Here is a 25829-nt window from a genome sequence, read left to right on the forward strand (position 1 = left end):
GGCACTAGTTACAATAGGGTTTGTCTTAATATTTTATTCCACAAACATTTATTTTGTACAATTTGTTATTTCAACAACTTGTGAGTTTATTTATGTTTATATAATTGTTACATTATTACAGAAGTAATAGTCACTAGTGGGAAAAAATATTACATGTAATGCCTCTTGGTTATATATAGGCTAGACAAAACAAAACAAAAACAAAAATACAAATTAAAATATCAAAGTGATATCATTAAATTTATTTTACTTTAAAACAAAGAAACGCATTGTATATAAAAGCATATAAAATGTTATATCAGTTGGTTTTCAGTCCTTGGAATGCAGAAACTGATAAGAAACCATTAACAGCCAGAGTTACAATATCATAAAACATTAGCTGCCCAGAGATCGCTTTGTAGAAATTCTGTAAAAGGAGATTTTATAAGATCATGTTAATTTTTTTCTGCAAAAACATATAAAATCGTGGTGTCATAAATACATTTTCCAATTAACAGTATATATAAACAGTGTGAGTTATAGCACAAAAAATATGTCTTATATATTATTTTAACTCTCTCTGTTAAGCATTAGCATCTATTAGAGAGTATCCATATTTAAATAGTTAAGAGCATGTGAATTAAAACTGATACTTTTTAGAGGAAACTTTTAAGTTTTATGTTAATAGTAAATAAATAACACTTACGTGAAATACATATTCTGGACATAAATTAAGGTCGTACTCTTGGCAAGATGAATAGACTGGAATGTTACTTGCAGCATAGGCATACAGAACAAGAGCAATCACTGCCATCCCCAGGCTAGCAATACCAGCAAAGAGACATTTTCTTAACTAAAAGAAAAAACATTGTTACAACTTAAATTTCAGAATAATGCATTACAATTTGCATCCAATAGGAATATTTTAACATGCAAGTCATCAGAATTTACCAGTTGTCTGCTAGGAGTTCTTTCAGATGCCATACTTAATGACCCAGCAAGCAGACACTAATGGAAAAATGTAATCACAATTACATGAGACAATAGATCATTTGCAAGATTTAACAATAAAGGAAATTATTCTTTATTAATCTTTACACAACAATACTCATCAATACTCTTTGTTTTGCCGCAAAATGCACACAAGTAATGTTTTTAGTAAGGCATGTTTGTTAAAACAAGTTTTATTTCCTAATTAAACTAAGGCCTAGTCCTGGCTTAAACTAATCCCTGTCCGGAAAACCGCCCCTAAATGTGTTGTCCTTAACTAGACACAAAAAGTGTTGTTTTAACATAACCGTTTTAAGAGTTGCAACACTGACTGACATATAAGACTATGTAAGAAAACAAAACAAATGTTCTGTAAGGACTTAAAATATACATACCACACAACCACCACACAGGGGACAGATAAACAAAAACCTCATATCAGTGATGGCGCTGTAAGTTGGCGCAGCCAAAAGAATTTGAAACAAACCAAGTAATATTGCCATTACCTAAAGGTAAGAAACACATGTTTAAGGATAAATACAAACATGCTCAACAACTCTCTAATTGAATAGTGGATATAAAATACTATTTTCGCTTTAATTGTCAAACAAATCACCCAGCACAACTTACCGCAACCACTTCAGGGTCGTAAAACCTAAACAGGCGGTGTGATTTGGGAAGATCTGTGTTGACAGATGCTGTCTGTGTGGTTGACATCTGTTAAAGGGATTCAAGAATGGTTAAAATGCACAGAAAAACAACATTTCAAAAAGAAAAAGCTCTTTTTCAATCTGTTTAAGCATTGTTTCTCAAACTTTTTCAGTGTGCGCCCCCCCCCCCCCCTTGTGTACGATGCATCCCTTCGTTTTAAACAAAACATATTAAATGATTCAATATAGTGCTGTTGGTTAGTAGCCTTATTTATTTAGATTTAATTATACAGAATTTATGATAAATTCATTTATTTTATAAAATGCCATCTCAGGGCACCCAATTTGAGAACTCAGCCATACAGAACATTTAACATCTAAAGAATTTTGCTGCACAAAAGGTTCTTTGTAGTGAAAAGGGTTAGATTAAAAATTGTTTTGAACAATATTTACTAAAAGGTTCTTTGCAGAAACCTCAAACTGTTCTTTCATGGCATCACTGTGAAGAACCATATTCCAGACCTTAATTCTTAAGATTTTCAAGGCTAATTGTAAGTCGATATATCCTCCCTACGGACTATCGGAATGTTGAGGGGGTGGTAGCTAGAAGGGATACAGCTACGGTCAAAATCTCGCCGAATGAGCGCTGTTTTTTCATCTTAATCCTACCCCCAAAAATAACCCTAACCCCAACGTTTCACCGATTAGGCCGTAGCTGTATGTAGCCACAACCGGTTTTTATCCTAATCATACACCCCTAAACCCAACGTCTTGCGAGATTTGTCGGTAGCTGTATCCCCTCTAGCCAGAACCGTTGCGGGAATACAGCTGCTGGTGAGGAGAAGAGTAGAAGAAAAACATCGTGTGAGAAGAGGAAGTGGGCGGAAACAATACAGAACATCGCAGCTGGATGCAATTCAGTATTACTCAATAGCAAATGAAGCTGTCTAAAAGAGCCTATGTATTTATTTATTTATTTATTACATTTTTAAGCACAAATGCAACAAACATAAAACAATCACTTTATGTACAGCCATCAAGTCGCAAAAAAACACTATAAAAATAAACAGTCTTTTATCGATTAATGTTACTTATAAATGTGTCCGCTTACAGTACTGTTCATTATAATAAGGCACGGGAGACTTACCTCGAATGCGGTTTCAACGTATTCTCGAAACTTTCCTCGCAGTGGAAATGTGCTGTTTATGAAGTGACCAAGACTCAAAGGCGCATATCGGGGGGAGGGGGCTGGACAGACTAAAAACCTTTGCAATTCGAGTGTTAAAATCTTAAGGGTGGGACCCCAACATTTTCTCTGCCAGAAAGAAATACAAAGCAAGACCTTTGAATTGAATTTTGTTGCACACTTACAGGAAAACGCGGGAGATTCTACGAAATTGCGCTCGGGTTGTGTTGCATTTGTCACCCCAAGTTTTTATAAACAGTCTAAAACAAAAATAATCTAAGGATGACTTTGATGGTGTCGACTGACCTGTCAGTGACCACTGCTCCGTCCGACGTCGAGGTCAAACTAAAGCAAAAACAAAACGCCTTGGAGGAAAACATCATGAAAGGGGAGCCCAAAATATTCGGGGTGAGTAAACTTTTTTGTTTGAAATAATTAACGATGAATAAAAAAATCTCGCTTAAAATTTTTATACATCTTTTGGAGTGATACAAAATTGTGTTTTATGATATAGAAATCTTGTTTGTCGAACTGTCCAGTGGTTGAGAAAGTGATGGTTTATGTCATTGCGCAACCTCTTTCTGTTTGTCTCTAATGTAGGTCTCTCAGATAGTTTTAGGATTAATGATCATCTCCTATTCAATACCTCTCCTCCTCGTTGACAGCACGCTGATCCTCGACTTTGGTGTGCCATGGTGGAGTGGCCTTATGGTAATATTATAACAAAATGTTTCAGAGGAAACGCTGTCAAACAAAAAGGTACAATAACGATAAGGTTGTCACTGGGGTGGAACTTTTTTCAAAAGGTACATATTGGTACCTCAGGAGTGCAGATTGGTTCCTCAAAGATACATCTGTATCATAATGGTACATATTAGGACCTTTTAAAGGAACACGGCGACATTTTGGGACTTTAGCTTACTCACCGTATTCCCCAGAGTTAAATAAGTCCATACTAACCTTTTTCATCTCAGTGCATGCCGTAACTCTGTCTGACGCACCCACCGCTAGCCTAGCTATAGCTCAAATACTTGAAGTAAATGGCTCCAGCTAGCATACTGCTCCCATAAGTGACAAAATAACGCCAACATTTTCCTAAATATGTTGTGATTTAGTCACAGCGTGTGCAAATAACAAGGTCATATGAGACACAGCCATCTTTTAACCATATACATACTGAGAACTCAGAAGGCGAAGCATTGCTACTTGGGCGGAGTGATTAGCGCAACACTTGCGCAAACTCTCTGTATGTTTACGGTTAAACGATGGCTGTGTCTCATATTACCTTGTTATTTGTACACGCTGTGACTATTCAAATCACAACATATAAATAGGAAAATGTTGCCGCTATTTTGTCACTTTTTTAGGAGCAGTATGCTAGCTGGAGCCATTTACTTCCAGTCTTTGTGCCAAACTAGGCTAGCGGTGGGTGCGTCAGACAGAGTAACGGCATGAACGGAGATGATAAAGGTATGTATGGACTTATCTTACTCTCGGGGATACAGTAAATAAGCTAAGGTCCCAAAAAGTTGCCGTGTTCCTTTAAAAAAAGCTACTGTGACAACTTTTGTAAGTCTGTTTTGTTTTGTTTTCTGCGAGTTGTATATAGTAACGGATTAATTACCAGTTGTTGTTTATTTTTATCAAAATTGGTCATAGAAATTTGGTTAGTGCAAAAGATATGTGGTTTAATTATCACTAATTTATCCCTTTTTCCGAACAGTTTGTCATCTCAGGTTCAGTTGCAATAGCAGTGGAAAAGCATCCCAGGATACAGACAGTGAGTTGGAATATTCAACAGACTGTTTAAATATCTAGATATTAGCATATGCTGTTTTTTATATAATATAATTGTTATGTGTAATCATTGATTTTTTTTACATAAACATATTTGCAATCAGCATAATTCCTATAAATCAGTTTTTACCAAAAAAATACATTTATACACCTGCTTACTTTTTAATTTGAATTGCAATACAAAAAATAATAAAAGTGTATCCTCTCTTTAGCTCAATGCTTGCTTGGGTGTCTCTGTTGTGGCCATAATCGTGTCAGTCATTGCTCTTTTCCTGTACTACGCTGACGTTGCATATAATTCGCCAACGATGTGTTTAGATGATTGTAACCAAAGGTTTTATGTCAGTGTATGTATACCACTACACTTATAAAAAATTATTTACTGTTAACTTTTTAGAGTAAAACATAAAGTGACCAATAAGAGCTCTTTCTTTAAACAGAATTTCAGCCATAGCGTGAAGGTCATGCTAACCATTGTCCTTATGGCCGAGACAGGAATGGCATCTGCTTTCACAGCTATTCTGTATCAACAGAGAAAGAAGTTTATTGGTTATGCGGTAAGATAAAAAGTTAATTTAATTCAATAATTGTCATTGACCAGATCATTGACGACCGAGCTGACCAACATGAAATTAATCCTCTCTCTCTCTCTCTCTCTCTCTCTCTCTCTCTCTCTCTCTCTCTCTCTCTCTCTCTCTCTCTCTCTCTCTCTCTCTCTCTCTCAGACTGTGGTTGAATGAAATCCCAAAGAATGACGGAAATAAGATAAAGGCATACTTCATTTAGAAATATTATACTTACTAATTCACTGTATAGTTATATTACTTATATGCATTGCAATATTTTTAAAGTGTTCGTTTTCAGAAATGTTTTCAGTGTAATCCACATTTTCAACTTCTTTTAAAGAATGTTTTTATTAAAGTTACATTTTACACTCAAAATTGTGTTGCCTTCGCATCATTTCATATTGCCAGGAAAAAGAAAACTGGTTACGTTTATTTCATATGATGCCTGGTGTCAGAACAGTATTAACTGTGCAGGTTATTACAACAAGTTGACAATGTGTAAACATAAAGAAAACTAACAGTTTATACGGTTAGTTTTATAAGTTTGCCTGCATTGCAAAATGCATAACAAGCCTTAAATGCAATCTGGTAAAGGCTTGGCTCATTAAAGGCATAGTTCACCCAAAAATGTAGTAATTTACTTTAATAATTTTTACTTGTCTCATGTTGTTACAAACCTGTATAAATTTCGGTGTTCTGATGAACACAAAGGACGATATTTTGAGGAATGTTTGTAACCAAACTGACCATGAGCCCCATTCAGGAAAAAAGAAAAGAGTGGAAGTAAATGCCTTTACTTTTTCTTTAGCCTAGATCCAACGCGCCCCACAGTGGATATCTGCCGTAAGTGCATTACTATTTTGTAATAAAAAATAATGTTGTAGCATTCGGTTTATCGATGATGTTCGTTAGATGTGCCACTAGATGGCAGTGTAATAATAAAAAAGTGAACAAAAAGTGGAGGGAGCCAAGTGAAAAAGTCATACGGTTGTCTTCATGCTATTTAAACGCGGACCCGAGGTTCACAAGTTTCTCTATTGTATGTTTATGGTTGAATAATATAAATCAAGCAACAAATGTAACCATCACGTCTATGCCATTAAAATGCCATCGGTAGGCGGCAACGTTGCGCCTTCCAGGGAACAGGAAGCAGGCGTTTCTGCGGGAAAAGATACATGTTCTAGTTAAACTTAGGTGTGGTCATATAAACATCCACAGATCGACCCATAAGCAGATACGCTTTATTTAGCATTAAATGTTGGTGGAATTGGGCTATTATTTTATTTTAAAAGTCGTTCGCGAAGAACAATTTGCGCATCAGTTTAATACTCGGGTGGAGTTGACGGTGTAAAAGCAGTCTTGCAACCATGGGACGGTTTCTATATGTTACACTTGTACTTTCAGTTTCATATCAGCTTATATTGCCTTGTTACTCATTGGATTGGGACAGCCAGTCTAGTTCCCTTCATAATGTACGCTCCATTGTTGCAAGTTTGTCCGAGGAAGCCCACAGTTGCCTCGTCTCTATGGTCGGTGAAAAGGTAGTAGATTCGTCCTTAAAGGTGAGCTCATTTCAAGCACACAGACTCAAAAAGTTGCACGAACAGATTAAGTTGGATAGGTGAAGCTTCATTTATTTGAAAACGTTACTTTTTATATTTTATTATAATGAATTTTGTAATTTTGTGGTTTAAAGGGGACATATCATAAAATGGGACTTTTTCCATGTTTAAATGCTATAATTGGGCACCCAGTCTATCTCAACATGGAAAATTTTAAAAAACCCTTCTCTGTAAGCGTTTGAAAAACTAGGTTATTGAAATTTGGCTCCCCTTGTGATGTCAAAAGGGGATCTTATTATAATAACACCGCCCCCTAATCTGCACTATGCAGCCATGACACTGCCATTTAGTGCGGAAAAAGAGAGGAAAAAATAATTGACAATAGAATTGAGTTTCAATTTCAACAAACCACAATCATGGTAATCAGTGTTTGCATTTCATCAGCTCATTTGCATTTTAAAGGACACACCCAAAACGGCACATTTTGCTCACAACTAAGAGGCACCTTTGACATGTTATAATAAATTATCTGTGGGGTATTTTGAGCTAAAACTTTACGTACGTACTTTGTGGACACCAAAGATTTATTGGACATTATCTTAAAAAAAGTCTTGTGCAATGTCCTCTTAAAAAGACACTTAGTATGACATTGTGCTGCTTGACATCTGATTCAATATTTTGTGCGCAATATCATTAGCCTACTTTAATGTGACTTAAATATAATCAATTCAACAAGGTTCATACATTTATCAGCTATTCCCATACTACTACTACTACTTATGATTTTTGTGTGCTTTACTGTACATAGTTTTTTAAATATTAAGACACTGTATGTTTATATGTGTTATATTTATTGCATCAGTCTGCACGTAATGGCGTAAAGTTGGTGTCAGAAGCAACGGCAGCGGCTCTCAACGTGGTCATCCGATACCTTACTGAAATCTTGGAGGCAGCGGGAATTAACGGTAATTAACAAAAATCTACTCATTTATCTGATGTCAATCAAACAACCTAGCTCATATTTATTACTTTCATTTACTGGAGTTAAACAATGAACCTTTTGGGCTTTTAAAGGGATAGTTCAACCAAAAATGAAAAATCTGTCATCAATTACTCGCGCTCAAGTTTTTACAAACCTGTACAAATTTCTTTGTTTTGCTGAACATAAAGGAAGATTTGTGTAAGCAAGCAGAAAACAGAAGCACCATTGACTTCCATAGTAGGAAAGAAAAATACTATGGAAGTCAGTGGTGCTCAAAAACGGTTTGGGTACATTGCTGAAAATGTCTTCCTTCCTTGTGTTCAAAGACATTTATACAGGTTTTGTATTGACGGTGAGACTATGACAGAATTATCTTTTTTTTTGTGAACTATCCCTTTAAGGTCCCTGTTGCATACTTGAAGTGTCCCATTCACAATTTTTACCCAGTACAATTTTCCACAGCTTGGAATAATGAAAAAAATGTGTATTTGTTATAAAAATAACCAAACACTAAGAAATATCATGTATCATGTTTAGTTTGAGGCCATCTAGTGGACCAAGTTAAACCAAGGCTTATGCATCATTTCTCTGTGTGTCTGTACAGCAAAACTACCCTTCAATCAAGTTACTGCAGAGGGAGTGATTTTTGTTGCTCAGTGGACCCTGCTGGCTCTGATTGCCTACTGGATATTATCCTTTATCCTGCGTCTGGTGGTCGGAGCTGTGAGACAGGCGCTGTGGCTGCTTAAAGTCATCTTTACAGTTGCCATGTTCTGGTTGATACTCAGCGACTCCGGTGCCTCCGCAGAAACCACAGCACTGAGATTAGCAGGCCTGGTGTGTGTTTGTGTCCTAATAGGTGTGGGGGGATCATCGACACAACGAGATACACAACTCGAGGACAAAATCAAGAAGTTGGAGAGACGGCTGAAAGATAAGGAAAGAAGCTGAGTGGAATAAGGAAACCTTCACCCGGTCCTGAAATATCTCTTGCTTTCTTGCAGCACAGTTGTTAATTTTGAGGATGTCATTTTGTAAATTATGGTGACTTTGAATAGTATAAATAGAAGCACAGTTTTGGTTAAACCCAAGCATGATTCATTTATAAACGTCACTGTAAAAAAATCTTTTTGCACTAAGAATCAACTTTGTTGCACACGTCATTTTGACTGTGTATGAGTGAGGAGTTGCTGCAACTTATAAAATAAAGTTGACATAACTAACTATAGCAAATTCAACTTAATTTAATAAGTTACAGCAACTTATCCCTTGTCAAGAATGTTGAAATGACTAGTAAATACTAGTTGATTAAACTTGTGAGTAAGAAATGTAAGTGCAAAATATTTTTTGACATTTGTATGTGTTAGTTACAAGAATATGAAATAGGGCATTTGAATGAAAGAGTTAAATCAAATTCACACAGAGAAGGGATTAGTTTGCAGGTACTGGGTCAGGTTACAGGTTATTTCGAGAAATCAAGTGCTCCTATTGCATTCAAACAATCATGTTTATGTTGCTTATTTTGCTACATTATTCAGGGATGGAGTAACATTGCAAAATGTGTTACTTAAAAATGCAACTGTCCTCTGCATGTGTGGTATCTTAAAATGTATTTTCTACTGTTGCAGGATTATTGATATCTCAAGTAATACTCTAATGTTTCGAGTACTGTGCCATAATAAAATACATATGTAAAGCTGAAAAGTCTGTGGTGACTTCTAAAGTTGCTAAGATGAAATAAAACAACATTTCACAGCATAAGAGAAACATTACAAAATGTATGTACACATTAAAGTTTACATGAATCAGTCTAACATACATTTTTATTGTCATTCTTCCTATTACAGTCTTAAGTGTACCAAAATGAACTGCAAATGTTTAGTACATTCCATAGGCCAGTGGTTCTCAAACTTTTTGATGTGCGCCCCCTTTGTATAGGGTGCATCTTTTGGCGTTCCCCCAAAGGAAAATTTATGTCAAAACAATCTTAAATTTAGATCTTAAATTAAACAAAACATTGAATGATACAATGTAATGCTAGCTTTATTTGTTTGACGTTTAATGAAACAGAATTTATGATAAATTCATGTAATTTATAAAATTGCTCCCGCCCACCAGTTTGAGAACCGCTGCCATAGTCGAACATATCAGAAGGAAAAGAATAATACACTGTAAAAAGTAAAACATTGCTGTTTTTCGTTTGATATAAATTTTTTTATTCCAATAGCCTAAAATTATTAGATTGTTAAGTAAAATTACATTTTGTAATTTGTATGTGTCTTTCAATCTAATTTCTTAGATTGATACAATATAAAATTATAACATAATGAAATTCAAATTATATATTCAATCAAAATATTTTCTTAGACTGATACAATATAAAATTATAACATAACAATGAAATTAAAATGATACATTCAATCAAACTATATTCTTAGATTGATACAATATAAAATTATAACAACAATGAAATTCCAATTATACATTCGATCAAACGACGTTTAGATTAAGCATGGTTTGCGCATGCGCACAGATGAAAACGCGAGAGAGATCTGGGAGAGACCGATGGAGAGGCCAGAACATGGATCTGCTGAACAGCGCGAACAGGACACGTTTGTCAGGTAAGGAGGAATTAAACATAATTGCACGTCTGCATTTGCGTTTCCAATGCCTGTACTTAAACTTGTCAATCACAGTATTGGGGTTATATTATTTTTTTTCTTTTTTTTTTTCTTTTTTTTTTTATTGGGGTTATATTATAGGGCGTGTTTGTATTTGGAAGCGACGTCACTCACAGTCGACCACGCTTCACTGCGCTTAAAGGTGCAATTTATAAGATATTTGCAGTAAAATATCCAAAAACCACTAGGCCAGTGTTATATATTTTGTCCAGCTGATTGCTATCAATATCTGTAATGTTTTCAACTACTTGTAAATCGTGAGAAAATTGCCATTCAAAACATTGACACTGGGCAGTCTCCTGTCAATGACGTCAATATCCACGTGACCCTTTGTTACCAACTTTACTGACGTAAAAAGCACATGACAACAGTGTTGTGTACAAATGCGGAAGTATGCGTTAGTGCCTGTCGGGGCTCATTTACAAATTCGTAGGTATAAATGGAGAATGAATTATTGGGTTAATTTAAGAGGACATAAAGAGTCTCATCCATTAAGGGGGTAAATGTAGAGTGTTGGGACCATGGAAATAAAAACATTAAAGTGCCCATCTTATGACTGCTTTTCCACAAGTTAAATAGGTGTATGAGTTCCATAAAACATGTTTCAAAAGTAGTTTGCTCGAAATAGCTTGTAGGAAAAGATTGTTAGCCATCTCTAGTAGCCTCTGTTTCAGTGCATTTCAGATTGTGCCATTTTGAGGTGGTCATTACATATTTATGAGCTGCTGCTCCTTTGATCACGCCCCACTATTAACGTCATGTGCGCATGCGCAATGTTATTGGGAGCAGTGCAGAATGTATTATTATTTTATATATATTATATTATTATTAACGGTTTATGTATTGTGTTTTCCCGGACAATGCTAACATATTCCCATTATAAAACATTTTCAAACGCATTATTTAGAGATTTAGACCCAGCGGGGATGTATACTGCTTGTGGGCGGGAGGATGTCAGTTTTTTTCTGCTTACAATATCTATATAGCCGACTGTCTGAAAACATGAATAATATTAACATTACTATACATCGTTTAAAAGGAATAACTTACGGGGTTTAGCATCAGTGTATGGTCTCTGTTTTGAGATACAGATGCTCTAGCATCATAAAGTGTTGTACTTTGTGACAAGTCCAGATGACAACATGCAAAATTTAAATGTAACTTCTTACCTTTATGTTGATTTAACGATCGCGAATCGAATCCAGACTGTTTCAGATGTGTGAATAATTCATGAAAGTCCAATAAAATAAATCCAATGACAATTTTTGTCCACAAATGTGTATAATCCGTGAAATATAGATATATAGTCTGTTGTTTACATCAGATTTCGCATAAACGTCTTGTAGTATAGTATAGTAGAATATTGCCTACAATCTGAGGACTATTTGCGTCGTAACACACTGTATATGCAGGGTTTCCCGCAGAAAATTTGTTAGTTAAGGTGGTAGGGTTGTGCAGGTGGGTGGGTGGCAATCAAAGGGGCGGGGCGTACGCGTCATGATGAAAATATTTTTATTTAAAACACTCAAATAAAACTCAATTTTGAAGAAACTATGACAGAAAATGAACACATACTAGATTATTAATGAATTAAATGTTTTATCAACAGGCTAGTTATCCTCCAGACATTGACGGATCATGTCTTTCTCTCATTTCGGCCATGTGGCACGTGCCCGCTCACAGTGTGAAGCGCGTCCACGCTATTCTCCGATATGCACTTGATGGCCTTTTGTGCAGCGAATATTTTTATTTATTTATTTTATTTTTTTTGGACGACCTTGTTAAGGTGGTAGGGTATCCCAGCTTAGGTGGGCCGCCCGAACTGAAAAGTGCTGCGGGAAACCCTGATATGAGATTATACTTTAGGTTCCTGTAAACATATAAACATGCGTTAAAACTTTGTTTTTAAAAGTAGGCGGGAGTATAATCCATAATATCCAAATAGAGGTGTTATTTCCGTGAGCCATGATAACAGTGTAGAGGATATCAGCGAAGTGACTGCTCTGTGCTCTCTAGCTACCTGGTGGGTGGAGACCTGCAAGTGGGGTGGTGGTTGGGAAAATTCTAACGGAATGTGACGACAAGGCTAGTTACGTCACAACGGAGCTGATTTTCAAATGGTGCAATCTGAGACTCAAGGCAAAGGACATTCAGAAACCTGTATCTCACTCAAAACAGCATGGATGGATTTTTTTCCAAGTTTGTATGCGTGTGGAAGCACCAGAGACACAAAATAACACCCCCAAAACCCAGAAAAAGTGAGTTTTTCATAATATGGGCACTTTTTGGAGTTTTGGAGGGATTGCTAATAGAGAAGCAGAAGTAGTGGGTATTGCTGATTGTAATGTTACTCCAACTTTGATCGTATCTAGAATCCCACCTTGGTTTTTTCCTATGCCGATTGTAGATTTTCAAATTCATATAAAAATGAAAAAGGAGGAAGATTCCCCTAAGAACATTATTGCGCACCAATATGTAGATCAGAATTATTCATCATGGTTACATATATACACTGATGGTTCGAAAGACCCTATCTCTGGTAGAACTGCTGCTGCAGTATATATTCTGCAATTTAAAACTAGTATTAAAAAAAGAATATCATATCATGTATCTGTGTACGCAACAGAATTAATTGCTATGGTGGTAGCCAGTGGGTAGAGGATTAAAACCAAGCTTAGTAACAATTTGTTCTGATTCTTACAAGTGGACTAAAATCATCAAGGCAAGACATTATATTCGAGATACTTGCTAGTTTGAGTTAGTAATGTAAGCTTAATAACATTTTTTTGGGTTCCTGCTCATGTGCGAGTGGAGGGGAATGAAGTGGTTGATAAGCTAGCTAAGGAAGCTCTAAAACATTCAGAAATAGAGGTCCAAATTACTCTGAGCAAAAATGAAGTTAAAGGGAAAATTAAAAACAAATAGCAAGAGGCATGGAATTGTGACAGCAAGGGTAGGTTTATGTATAACATTCAACAGCAAGTAGGAAATGGAAGATATGTTGTCAGGAACAGAAAAGAAGATACAGTAATTTCACGTATCCGAATGGGTCGTACTAGATTGAATCACTCTCTGTTTAAAATAGGAAAACATGAATCAGGGCAGTGTAATTATTGTAATCAGCCAGAATCCATAGAACATGTATTACTAAAGTGTAAGAAATATGAAAATGAAAGGTTAAAACTCATTAATAAAGTTAAGAATATGGGTGTTGAAGCATTCAATTTGATAAATCTTTTGAAAGAACAAGAAAAACAAAGTATTATATATGGTTCTATTATAAAATATATTAAAGAAATAAATAGGAGTATTTGATAGAATTTAACCTTTTTTTTTTATACTTTTATGTGAATGTCATATGCCTACCAGTGCTTCACACTCCAGTCTAGTTGGTGGCGGTAAATGCACCATAAGTTGGTTTGCCATCCGCCATAAAAAGCCAATAGAAGAAGAAGAAGGTGACGCATTTCCGCTCGCCCGCTAGTGGAGGTCACGTGTTTCCTGTTTGAGAGTGGAGCTCCACTTGCCCACATGTTCTAGTTAAACTAAGGTGTGCTCATATAAACCTCCACAGATCGATCCTTATGCAGATACGCTTTATTAAATGTTCACGGAATTTGGCATTTATTTTATTTTATAAGTCATTCGTGAAGAACAATTTGCGCATCAGGTTAAGGGTGTAAAAGCAGTCTGTTGCAACCATGGGAGGGTTTCTATATGTTACACTTGTACTTTCAGTTTCATATCAGCTTATATTGCCTTGTTACTCATTGGATTGGGACAGCCAGTCTAGTTCCCTTCACAATGTACGCTCCATTGTTACAAGTTTGTCCGAGGAAGCCCACAGTTGCCTCGTCTCTGTGGTTGGTGAAAAGGTAGTAGATTCGTCCTTAAAGGTGAGCTCATTTCAACCACACAGCCTCAAAGACTTTCACAAAAAGATTTAGGTTGGATAGGTGAAGCTTCATTTGTTTAATGTCACTTTTTATATTTTATATAAGTTACTGAATTCTGTAATTTTGTGGTTTAAAGGGGACATATCATGAAAATCTGACTTTTTCCATAAGTGCTATAATGGTGGCCCCCAGTGCTTCTCAATATAGAAAGTGTGAAAAAAAACCTTCTATGTAAGCATGCGAAAAAGTAGGTCATTGAAATTTGGCTCCCCTTGTGATGTCAAAAGGGGATCTTATTATAATAACACCGCCCCCTAATCTGCACTATGCAGCCATGACACTGCCATTTAGTGCGGAGAAAGAGAAAAAAATTATTGACAATACAATTGAGTTTCAATTTCAACAAACCACCATCATGGTGATCAGCGTTTGCATTTCATCCGCTCATTTGCATTTTAAAGGACACACCCAAAACAGCACATTTTGCTCACAACTACAAAGTGGCAACTTTAACATGTTATAATAATTTATCTGTGGGGTATTTTGAGCTAAAACTTTACGTACTTTGTGGACACCACAGATTTATTGGACATCTTAAACATTTTTTATGTGCTTATATTTATTGCATCAGTCTGCACGTAATGGCGTCAAGTTGGGGTCGGAAGCAACGGCAGCGGCTCTCAACGTGGTCATCCGATACCTTACTGAAATCTTGGAGGCAGCGGGAATTAACGGTAAGTTAAAAAAAATCTACTCATTTATCTGATGTCAATCAAAGAACGTAGCTCATATTTATTACTGTCACGTAATGGAGTTAAACCATTAACCTTTTGGGCTTTTAAAGGGATAGTTCACCCAAAAATGGAAAATCTGTCATCAGTTACTCGCCCTCAAGTTGTTACAAACCTGTACAAATGTCTTTGTTTGGCTGAACATAAAGGAAGATTTGTGTAAGCAAGCAGAAAACAGGAGCACCATTGACTTCCATAGTAGAAAAAAGTACTGGAAGTCGATGGTGCTCAAAAACGGTTTGGGTACATTGGTCAAAATATCGTTCTTCCTTGTGTTCAAAGACATTTATACAGGTTTTGTATTGATGGAGTAAACGATGACAGAATTATCATTTTTGGGGGAACTATCCCTTTAAGGCCCCTATTGCCTATTTGAAGGGTCACATTCACAAATTTTACCCAAATATAATTTTCTACAGCTTGGAATAATGACAAAAGTCTGTATTTGTTATGAAAATAACCACGTTTGATATGTTTTATCATTTGTCTGTACAGCCAAACTACCTTTCAATCAAGTTACTGCAGAGGGAGTGATTTATGTTGCTCAGTGGGCCCTGCTGGCTCTGGTTGCCTTCTGGATATTAGTCCTGCGTCTGGTGGTCGGAGCTGTGAGACAGGCACTGTGGCTACTTAAGGTCATCTTTACAGTTGCCATGTTCTGGTTGATATTCCAGGGAATATACAGCAATCCTTAAGTTAAATGTACTACTTTTTAATACCTTTTTACTACCTTCAGAATATATTGAAGGAATGCCTTGAAGCAAGTCTAAAATAAAACATAAGCCAGTCACTTCTGTTGAGCGCGCAGTGTTCTGAGATGATGCAGAACGACCACTGAATATGACATCAGCATCAAACATACATTGAGACGGAGACAAAAGATCTTTGATTATGTGCCCAGATATGCTAAAGCCCATATTTAAACGAACTAACGTGAACACAGATAGAATTTCAATCAGAATAGGACACCTGATAGTATGAAAAAATAATACCTAATATGGAAAAAAAATACCTCTGAGACCACATTAAAAACTTTTAATGGCCTTAAATTTGACAATTTTAATTTATCACTTTTTTTTGTCCTGACTGTTAGTATTATCGTTTAAAATGTAATTATCATTACAACCGTGTTGATTACCGTGATTTTAAAAACTTGCGGTAAATCCTGTCCAGCCAGAATCGGTTTGACGCAGGCGCGCACATGCAACATAGTTTTTTGCACAAGGCGGCATTTAAGGGATAATGTATTGTATTCATTCACGGTAAACTTATTAGACATATTTATTTTTTTACCACAGAAATAATTTCAGGGTCATGAAATATTAAATTGTTTTTTTTTTCAAAAATAAAACTTGTTGAAATGTTTCATTGTGTATATCAGTTTTTTTCTAAAGGGGACAGAGAATGTAAAACCATTTTTACCTTGTCTTTGTTGAATAATGGTAGTCTACCCGCATTCATGAACATACAAAAAGTGCTAGACATGCTAAACAACTCAGTCTCATAGAAATTCCTCTTTTAGAAATGTCAGCTAGAAAACGGCCCAATATGAAAAACTGATGCATATCACTTTAAAATAATTGGCTACATTTTTTGAGTGGCAGCAAAGTCAGGCAATCAGTAATGAGATTGCAAGTTAAGCCAGTAGGGGGAGCCAAATAGGTGCAAAACCACTTGTTTAATATCCCTCTAATAGAGCTATCTAAGAGAGGTTTTTAGGAAGCTTCTAAGGCATTACAAAAAAAAAATTATCTACATGTCACATCACAGAACAAGGATAAATACCCCGTTCAATCATTCTATGTCACCTTTAACATTTCCATCTCATTTTAACAAAACTATGATAATATTGATAACCATGATAACTTTGGAATAAGGAAACCTACACCCGGTCCTGAAATAACTCTTGCTTTCTTGCAGCACAGATGTTAATTTTGAGGATGTCATTTAGTAAATTATGGTGAATTTAAACTCAGAAATAAAAGCAAAGTTTTGTTAAACTCATGCATGATTCATTTATAAACTTCACTGTAACAAAAATCTTTTTGGACTTTACGTTCAATTAACTTGGATTTACACATCATTTTGACTGTGTATGAGTGATGAGTTGCTGTAACTTATAAAGTTGACATAACTATAGCAAATTCAACTTAATTTAATAAGTTACAGCAACGCATCACTTGTCAAGATAATTGAATTGACTAATAAATACTAGTTGATTAAACTTTAAAATTTAAGTGCAAAATATTTTTAACCGTTTTGAATGGTGTTTCAACATTTGTATATGGTTTAGTTACAAGGATATGGAATAAGGCATTTGAATGAAAGAGTTAAATCAAATGCACACAGAGAGGGGATTAGTTTGCAGGTACTGGGTCAGGTTACAGGTTATTTAGAGAAATCAAGTGATCCTATTGCATTCAAACAATCATGTTTATGTTTCTTATTTTGCTACATTATTCATGGATGAAGTAACATTGCAAAATGTGTTACTTAAAAATGCATCTGTCCTTTGCATGTGTGGTATCTTAAAATGTATTTTCTACCGTTGCAGGATTATTGATATGATATCTTAAGTAATACTCTAATGTTTCTAGTAATGTGCCATATTAAAATACATATGTAAAGCTGAAAAGTCTGAGGTGACTTCTGAAGTTGCTAAGATGAAATAAAACATACATTTAACAGCATAAGAGAAACATTACAAAATGTATGTACACATTAAACTTTACATGGATCAGTCTAACATACTTTTTTATTGTCATTCTTCCTATTACAGTCTTAAGTGTACCAAAATGAACTGCAAATGTTTAGTACATTCCATAGGCCAGTGGTTCTCAAACTTTTTGGCGTGCGCCCCCTTTGTATAGGGTGCATCTTTTGGCGTTCCACCAAAAGAAAATTTATTACAAAACAATCTTAAATTTAGATCTTGAATGAAACAAAACATTGAATGATACAATGTAATGCTAGCTTTATTTGTCTGACGTTTAATGACGTATTTATTCGTATTTTATGAAATTGCTCCCGCCCCCCAGTTTGAGAACCACTGCCATAGTCGAACATATCAGAAGGAAAAGAATAACAGCACCTCCCACTAGCCACCACCGGCAAAATAAAAAACCTAAACATTTAATATATACATGAACGATATAAAAAAATACAGAAAATTGTAAGCATTGGCTGTTTGGGCAGTGTCACAGCTAATAGGTTACGTAAGCTCAAGGGTAGGCCAGTTAATATTTGGTGTTAGTAAGGCATCAATATGCAGGTTATACACAAACTATGTACAAACGTGTTATTACTTGTTAACAGATTAATGACATTTAGATTCAAGGTTATGTCATTTTCACTACAATAGAAGGTACAGCAGCACTGTAAAAGTGCCTCAAGCAAATTCAACTACATTGGCAGAACGTTTTTATTTTCGTTTCTCTTAAACAGTAGGCAAATATATAACATTACATGCAGTAACTGTAAACTGGGTTATGTATAAACTATATAGAATACAAGCCACAGATTTTATAAGACTTCCTGAACTGTGGCACAAAGCTGGCTCACACTTTTAACCACATGGTAGGCAATTGTCACGCAACCATGTCATTTCATAACTATTATGACCGCACAAGCAGAGAGTTACAGAGAGGTAGGATAAGAAAAACCTTTGACATCTTTGAAAGCTGTTGCATGGTGGTAGCAGAATCTACAAAGTTTTAGAAAGATTGAAGAAAGCAAACAGTCTGTCTATGCCAGGGGTGCCCAAACTTGGTTAGTTTAGCATCAATTTGCCTCAGCACACAGTTTTTTAGCATGCTCATACCCTTTTACACCCTTGCGTGATCAAATAGCCTGCAACGGAAGTGGTGTTGTTCCCCAGTGGTTCATGGTTCAATGTGTTAGCAACTCAGAAAGTTTATCAAAATGGTTTCCCAGCATCAAAATGTCTGGTTGTTGCGTTGCACTAATATAATATACTTATATACGTATATATGTATCTGGCCACTTTATATTTGGCCATCTGCTAACGCCTTCTATACACTCCACTATAGTACACAGATTTGGTAGCTGTGTTGAAAAAGTTGATAAAATAACTTTCTCTGTGTTGCTTCACTGCTGATTCTTGCCATACTTCCGTTGCCAAAATGCGCAAGCATACGTTTCCACGTCATCACTGTGTACAAACAGTAAAAGGGTCTATTAGGACTTTAATTAGCTGTTTGATTCAATTCTGCTGGACACCGACCCTCCAGGACTGAGCTTGGGCACCCTTGGTTTATGCAAAAGTCTTAAGTAAACAAACATCTTGCTTCTAATGTAGATAAATCCTGAGAAAGAGTATGTGATTGTTATAAAGATTTAAGGCCCATTCATTCTTCAGATAGAAAAGCTATCGGTCCTCTAAATTGGTATCTTGCCTACAGCAAAAACATTTTGCAGGTCTAAAGGGGGCTTTATACTTCTGCGTCGATTGTAGCCTTTGCAGAGACCCGAACCCTACACAGTAGCCTCTGGCATAGCCTGACGTGCATCTCTCCCAAAATGTAACAGCACATCAATGCTTGGCGGACTGCGAGTGCTGCGATTGGTCTGCTAGAACCCCTCCCATTATCAGGTCAAAAAGATCCTCAACTGGAATTTCGCTTACGACAGTAAAAACAAAGATGGACAAAGTTGAGATATGATATTTAATTCAAACCGCAACAATATTATTTACCTCAATCACTGCTGGTCTTCTCAAATAACATTCACAAGCTCCTTCTTCATTTTACTGGGGAAGTTACTTCTTCTGCTATTGTGGGTTACACGCGTGGATACTGCCTACGTTGACACGAACAATGACGCATAAGTATGAATGAAAACCAACGCGTACGGCGTCGAGGCTACGGGTAGGCCCTACGCAGAAGTATAATGAGCCTTGTAGTCACAGTGTTGATGAATCTCTATGCCAAAGACCTTTTTCATTATTGCCGAGGTAGTATTTTTTAGCTATGACACAATCACTTAACATTGCTCTTTACAGTGATAACCAATACTGACCTATTTTTAGTAATCTGCATAACTAATGTTTAGAGATGCACCGATATAAAAATTTCCACTGCCGATACCGAATGATTGGTGGTTATATAAACTTGCATTCTAACTAAATTCTAAAGATTACATTTTCTAAACGTTATTCATTCATATAATATTGAATAATATAATAGTGAACATTAAACTAGACTAGTGATGGGTTTTTTTACATTTTCATTTTATTTTCTTGTTCTCTTTTGATTAACAGGATATTTCGCCCATGACTATCGGCTGTTTTTAAATATCTGCTGATAGAAAATTGCTCATCGACCATTACCGACTATATCGGTGCATCTGCACTAATGTTAAATAAAACAGTAGTCTAAAATTGATTAAAGGCTTGGGTTTTGCATGAATCTTGTCCACAGCTGGAAGATTTGTTTCCTTTTCACGTCAGGCTTTTACACGGACACTGCAAGTAGTCAAGGGAACTACAGGAAATTGTTGGTAGGAGACCTTGCATTGTCAATGCTGAACTGGACATCAGCGGAGCCAGAGGAGTTCAGGATATCCATGTTAGCTCTGAGTCCAGCAGGCTATTCATAAGAGAAAAAGACATGTATTGGGTTTTTGCCATATCTGCTCTTAACAGTCATTTAGGACATTTACATACAGAAGCACATTTAAGGGTCACATAGAAGGTAGGAAATAGGGCTGGGTATCGATTCAGATGTTCCAGATCGATTCAATTTCGATTCACAAGCTATCAAATCGATTCAATTTCGATTCTCGATTCAATTTCCGATTCCGATTCTCGGGTCGGTTTTTATTCTTGATTCAACTCAATGAATATAGATTTAATACAAATACTATATTAATAAAAAATAACAGTGAACAGAAGTTTACAAGTGGGTAATTAATACAAAGAAATTAAAAGCCACAACACTAACGTTGTTGTATTGTTTGCGAAATCTAAAATGCTTCCATACCTCTTACTTTTTATGTGAAGCTGGCATCAACTTCGATTAAGCACTTAAAACTGCCATTTTAAGCACTGAATGAAAGAATGACAGGCTCCTTGGTAACATCGCGCAAGGCAAAAAAGAGAGTGACATCTAGTGAAGAAGACTAGTAATTTGATTAACGTTAATCTTACGTTCAATGTTTGCAGAAAAAATTATGAAAAAATTATCGATTCGCTCTTTGAGAATCGATTCTGAATCGACCACGTTTAAAAAAACGATTAATCGAAAAATCTATTTTTTTGCCCAGCCCTAGTAGGAAATCTCATGAAATACAAAAAAGACTTTACTTCCTTAAGTCAAATTAGAAACAGAAAAATGTATATGACTCTATATTAAGGAAAGATTTGTGTTACCTCAGGTTGAGCGTTTAGCAATGGGGACGTGGCACCAGGTGGAGCGCTGTTCACCATTGGATTGTAATTCTGCACACAAGCAAATAATACAAGCACACATAAGGACTTAGTGTGCACAGTTTATAGTAAAACATGTCTCTCGTATTTACTGGGTAGTGATTTCTGTTCTTTACGTAGAAAAGTCTGTCTGTGAATACCCGGCTAAAGTATAACATTGATATCTTTAATATTGACTGAGTAAGGCCAAAGACGTGGCCAAAAACACTTTAATGCTCCTAATCTCATAATGAGACTTGGATTTCACAGACAGGGTCACATACAGTAAAAGCATATATATAGTTAAGACGTTAGATGTACCACAGTTGCAGGTGCGTTGTACTGGTTGGGAGGACCACTCCACTGGGGCGGCTGAGCTGGGGAAACTCCAGGTACAGGAGGATAAAGAGGATTCTGTGGTGGATACTCAGCACTGAAGCCCTAAATAAACACAACACGGAAAATAGCGATGGAAAAATCTTGATTAAATTTTGTGCAACTTTAAGCACGTTCAATACTTGATCATCAAGTTATTTCAATATTGCCACGCCCATGAGGGGCCGACTCACTCTCAAACTAATAAGAAAGCAAATCAAACTAAGCAAATTCTCTTCTTGCATAAATGGATACCAATTTAATGATATTTCATTTTTGTGTATATATATATTTATTTTTTTTGAAAAATATAAGACATATTATAAATCTTACTCATTTGTAAAACCTTGAATAAATGTAAGTGGGTTTGTAATTAAACTTACAGGGTTAGGAGGAACACCAGGCTGTCCGTTCCATTGTGGTTGAGCAGGATACTGATTCTGACCTTGGTTTGGAGGAGGATATTGATTCGGACCTTGGTTTGGAGGAGGATAATAATTCGGACTTTGGCCTGGATTAGTGGGATTACCAGCCACATTACCCTGAAATAAAAAAAACAAAGAGTGACTGATGTTAATTACAAAAGAAAACGTTTCAAGCAGTTTGGGCATTCGTTTACACATTAGCCTGAAAATGTAAACCTTCGAAAATGTGTTTTAAAGTGCACGTTTTAAAAACTATACCATTATCATTTCCATGTAAACTACAAAAACAACAATTTGTAAAAACGCACGTGTACACAGTAAAAAATTTTTTACAAGGAATTTACATACATAATCATGGGTGTCGGAACCAACAGGTGGGTGGGAAAAGACCCATCCACTTTTTAAGACCAATATATTGGACCCACTCACTTTTTCTCTACTTTAGCGTATATGTCTGTTCATTTGTTAGAACGCCATCAGTTAAATCCATTTTACTTGAAAACCGTAAGCCCTAATAAATTAAACTCTGTTTCGCGTTTTAGCTACAGCCAAGACTTCCCTGCTGCTTCCTCAAATCCATTCCACTTGGCTCATTTTGGTCCATATCATTTAAACTCCATTTCTTGTTTTCCTTACTTTCGCCTGCTGCTCTCGCATGACTCAACAAGATAAACAAAGCTTTTAGTCTATAAAAGCAATTGTTTCATTAACAGGCACCAGAATAGAAAATGGCATCCACTCCAGTAAATGTTTTAGACCCATCCACATTTTGCTTCCGACGCCCATCAACATAATACAGGGCTTTTATTCATTTTAGCAGACCCGAGTGAACATGCATAGTTTTGACAACGTTGTCTGTACTCAACAAACTCAAGGAAACTTTTCCGTTTTTTTAATACATTGTTGTGTAAACGTACCCTTAAGCTACAAATAATTTCTTTATTGACTTGAAATGTCAATTCGGTAAGGATAACTTCAGCACAAAGGGCACTGCCACCCTTGGGAAAATGGGAATATATATATATATTTTTTTTTTTTGGTGCTTGACAAAGTCACTATGACCTGCTGCTCTCTGAACATATAAATATAGTACTGTGCACTATTAGATTTGTTGTTTTTGCAATTGTATAGTCATCATATATAATTTTTTAGGGTTAAATGGATTTAAGTGTAAACTCCTTTTCCACTCGAGCAAAAGCAGGAAATTGCAGGATCTCTTTAACCTAAATAAAATTAAATCCTAATTTCTAATTTTAAAGAAATTTATCCTGCTCAAAAACGCTCAAGATGTGTTTAGTGCCAAGAGAGGTCACACTAAACACAGACAAGGCCTAAGGAAGACATTTAGTCCTGAAAATAATTTTTTTTACATATTTACTATATTTTCTGTTTGTATCTTAATAAAATAAATTGAAAAATAAATATGGATGGACATTAAAAAGTCTGGTGGTGGACTTTTGCACAGTACTGCATGTCCATCATCTTGGGAATTACGTGAGTCCAAGATGGCAATGTTCCCAGAAGCTAGTTATTACAGTTCATCAAGTTTGAAATATGGATATTTTTCTTACAAAATCACATCGATTACCCGCAGAAGATCTTTCTTAACCCATTGGAGCCGTGTGGATTACTTCTGTGAAGGATGGATGCACTTTCTTTGATTTAATTTTTTTAAAGAAAAATTTAAAATTTGATGTCTGAAAGATGATTGACTTATGTATCTCGGATTGTTTGAGGGCGAGTAAATCATGGGGTAATTTTGATATTTGGTTGGAGTATCTCTTTATCTGATCTTTACTTTTTACTTTATCTCATTTTTAAACTCAGAATCTGGTCTTGCTGCTGTTTGGAAACTTGTCTGCCTGATTTGTGTTACTCTTTTTTTTGTGACTCCCATCAGATGATGTTACCTGTGCTGGATCAGTCACTGGATGGCAGATTGGTATAGACTCAGCCGGGGGACTCGCCGCCTCTGATTTATCCTTATAACAACATTTGCAGACTTTCTTCCTGCAGCAGAAGCAGATGCCGCCAGGAATCCCGAGAAGAAGCAGAGCTAAAAGGCCTTTATTTGGGGTAAAATTACTGTGTCGATCTATATAAAGAAAGATAAAAAGGGCAGACAGAAAATATATGAATTGCATGAATTGCTTAATCATGCAAAACCTCAAGATTGTTTGGCCTATAACAATTCAAACTTAATATTAAAAAAGTTACGCAGGTACAAAACAAATCAGAGTGATTTACAATTCATTTGTGATATTTTTACGACATGTTGAAGAAATGTGATTCTTACCCACTAATATCATTGTAGTGTTTGACACAGGTCGACCTTTCTGATCTCTAAGTTCGTATCTGCCCAGATCTGACACATTGACATTAAGCACCTGAAAACTATCATAGTAAGTTCTTAGCCGACCGATGTAGTCCGCGTTTTCTTTACCCACAGGGACTCCATGCTCCACCAGATTGATAGTTGAATAATTGCTGTAAAAGCGAAGATTGGCATCAACCATCTTGATTCCATCCAAAGGTATGGTGAGGGTTTCACCTGGGACACGTTCAATGATTCTTCTTTTGGCTATTATGGGAGACAAAGCAGGAAGGAAGGAAAAATCAAGACACATTTATGCTATCTTCAAATGTTTTTCTAAAGCAAAAAAGATTGTTTGGAAGAGAAAGAACTGAATCACTTACTTTCGACTCTCACTACATAGATGGAGATTGCGTTAGTAATACCAGTAAATGAATTGCGAAGGGTGTATGTCCCCTGGTCCTCAAACGTAACATGATTGATTCTAAAGTTATAGCCGTTATTGACGGAGGACACGACACCTCTTGTGGCTCTACCGGTGGAAAAAGTTCCACTTTGCCAGATAGTTTCATGTTGTTGCTCATCGGCAGAAACGAACTCCAACTTAGCTGTCCGTTCAGGAAGATCCAGAGACAAATAATCACCGTGGCTTAGGCGTTTCTGATATGTGGTAACTGCAGAGACTGTAACTACAAGAGAACATTGTTTTACAGTTATTTTCTAGATGCTTTCATTCAAAGGGAATTAACAAGACATAAAGAGGACAAGCAGGTTTGGAGAATGAATGGATGTAATACAGGCATCCATTTGATCATTTACGGCAAGTGTGTTCCCTAAGAATCAAACCCTACATTTTTTTGTTCATGCCAATTCCTGTCATTACAATAAATCCTGTGAAGACAAGCAGATGTACCATACTACAACAGACAGAATCACATATAGACATATAGTTTTATATGACTAAGAGAGGATTTTTGTTTAGCGTTTCTTTCAACACATTATTTAACTTGTCCCTCAATTGTGAAGTCTATGCCACACCTTTAGTCTATTCAATCTTTAAAGTTCACTGCGGTTAAGTATATAAAAAGAAAATGGCTTCCATACCTGCAGAACTTGCAGCTACAAGGATGATCCAAACATTCATCATCTATTTGAGAGAAGATGTGTTATGCAGACTTTAAAATTGAATAACATTTCTACTGAAGTCAATT

General features: G+C 36.0%; 4 protein-coding genes across 6 annotated transcripts in view; 2 read left to right on the forward strand and 2 right to left on the reverse strand.

The window, feature by feature from the left end:
• Window positions 1-154: 154 nt before the first annotated feature.
• Window positions 155-2900, reverse strand: LOC135746738 (uncharacterized). Of its 2 annotated transcripts, none has more exons than XM_065265410.1 (6): window positions 2767-2900; window positions 1600-1686; window positions 1365-1475; window positions 931-987; window positions 686-832; window positions 155-406 (listed from the first exon to the last, which is right to left on the reverse strand). In XM_065265410.1, exons 2-6 carry the CDS (start codon window positions 1684-1686, stop codon window positions 299-301), a joined length of 510 nt encoding a protein of 169 aa, XP_065121482.1. In that variant the 5' UTR covers window positions 2767-2900; the 3' UTR covers window positions 155-298. The 2 variants fall into 2 exon arrangements, with proteins under 2 accessions (XP_065121482.1, XP_065121483.1); XM_065265411.2 differs by lacking the exon at window positions 2767-2900 and adding an exon at window positions 2308-2454.
• Window positions 2901-3081: 181 nt separating this feature from the next.
• Window positions 3082-5537, forward strand: tmem176 (transmembrane protein 176). The gene is made up of 6 exons (XM_065265408.2): window positions 3082-3213; window positions 3406-3516; window positions 4529-4585; window positions 4815-4949; window positions 5043-5159; window positions 5328-5537. The coding sequence occupies exons 1-6, from the start codon at window positions 3088-3090 to the stop codon at window positions 5340-5342; spliced, it is 561 nt and encodes a 186-aa protein (XP_065121480.1). The 5' UTR covers window positions 3082-3087; the 3' UTR covers window positions 5343-5537.
• Window positions 5538-6261: 724 nt separating this feature from the next.
• tmem109 (transmembrane protein 109) lies at window positions 6262-9871 on the forward strand. Its single transcript, XM_065295605.2, has 3 exons — window positions 6262-6730; window positions 7593-7695; window positions 8317-9871. The coding sequence occupies exons 1-3, from the start codon at window positions 6536-6538 to the stop codon at window positions 8661-8663; spliced, it is 645 nt and encodes a 214-aa protein (XP_065151677.2). The 5' UTR covers window positions 6262-6535; the 3' UTR covers window positions 8664-9871.
• A 7946-nt stretch (window positions 9872-17817) lies between these two features.
• The window catches only part of LOC135746729 (uncharacterized), a 38284-nt gene continuing 30272 nt past the window's right edge, over window positions 17818-25829 (reverse strand). Inside the window, exons 2-9 of one of the 2 annotated variants that reach the window (XM_065265400.2) lie at window positions 25723-25765; window positions 25002-25307; window positions 24601-24885; window positions 24215-24399; window positions 22263-22421; window positions 21826-21945; window positions 21469-21537; window positions 17818-20686 (exon numbers count right to left, since the gene is read on the reverse strand). In XM_065265400.2, the coding sequence (XP_065121472.1) occupies window positions 20582-20686; window positions 21469-21537; window positions 21826-21945; window positions 22263-22421; window positions 24215-24399; window positions 24601-24885; window positions 25002-25307; window positions 25723-25765 (1272 nt within the window). In that variant the 3' untranslated portion in view covers window positions 17818-20581. The remainder of the gene's footprint in view (window positions 20687-21468; window positions 21538-21825; window positions 21946-22262; window positions 22422-24214; window positions 24400-24600; window positions 24886-25001; window positions 25308-25722; window positions 25766-25829) is intronic. The other variant, XM_073814273.1, reaches the window with a different exon arrangement.

This window comes from Paramisgurnus dabryanus, chromosome 4 (assembly GCF_030506205.2).
Source record: "Paramisgurnus dabryanus chromosome 4, PD_genome_1.1, whole genome shotgun sequence".
Lineage (NCBI taxonomy): Eukaryota > Metazoa > Chordata > Actinopteri > Cypriniformes > Cobitidae > Paramisgurnus > Paramisgurnus dabryanus.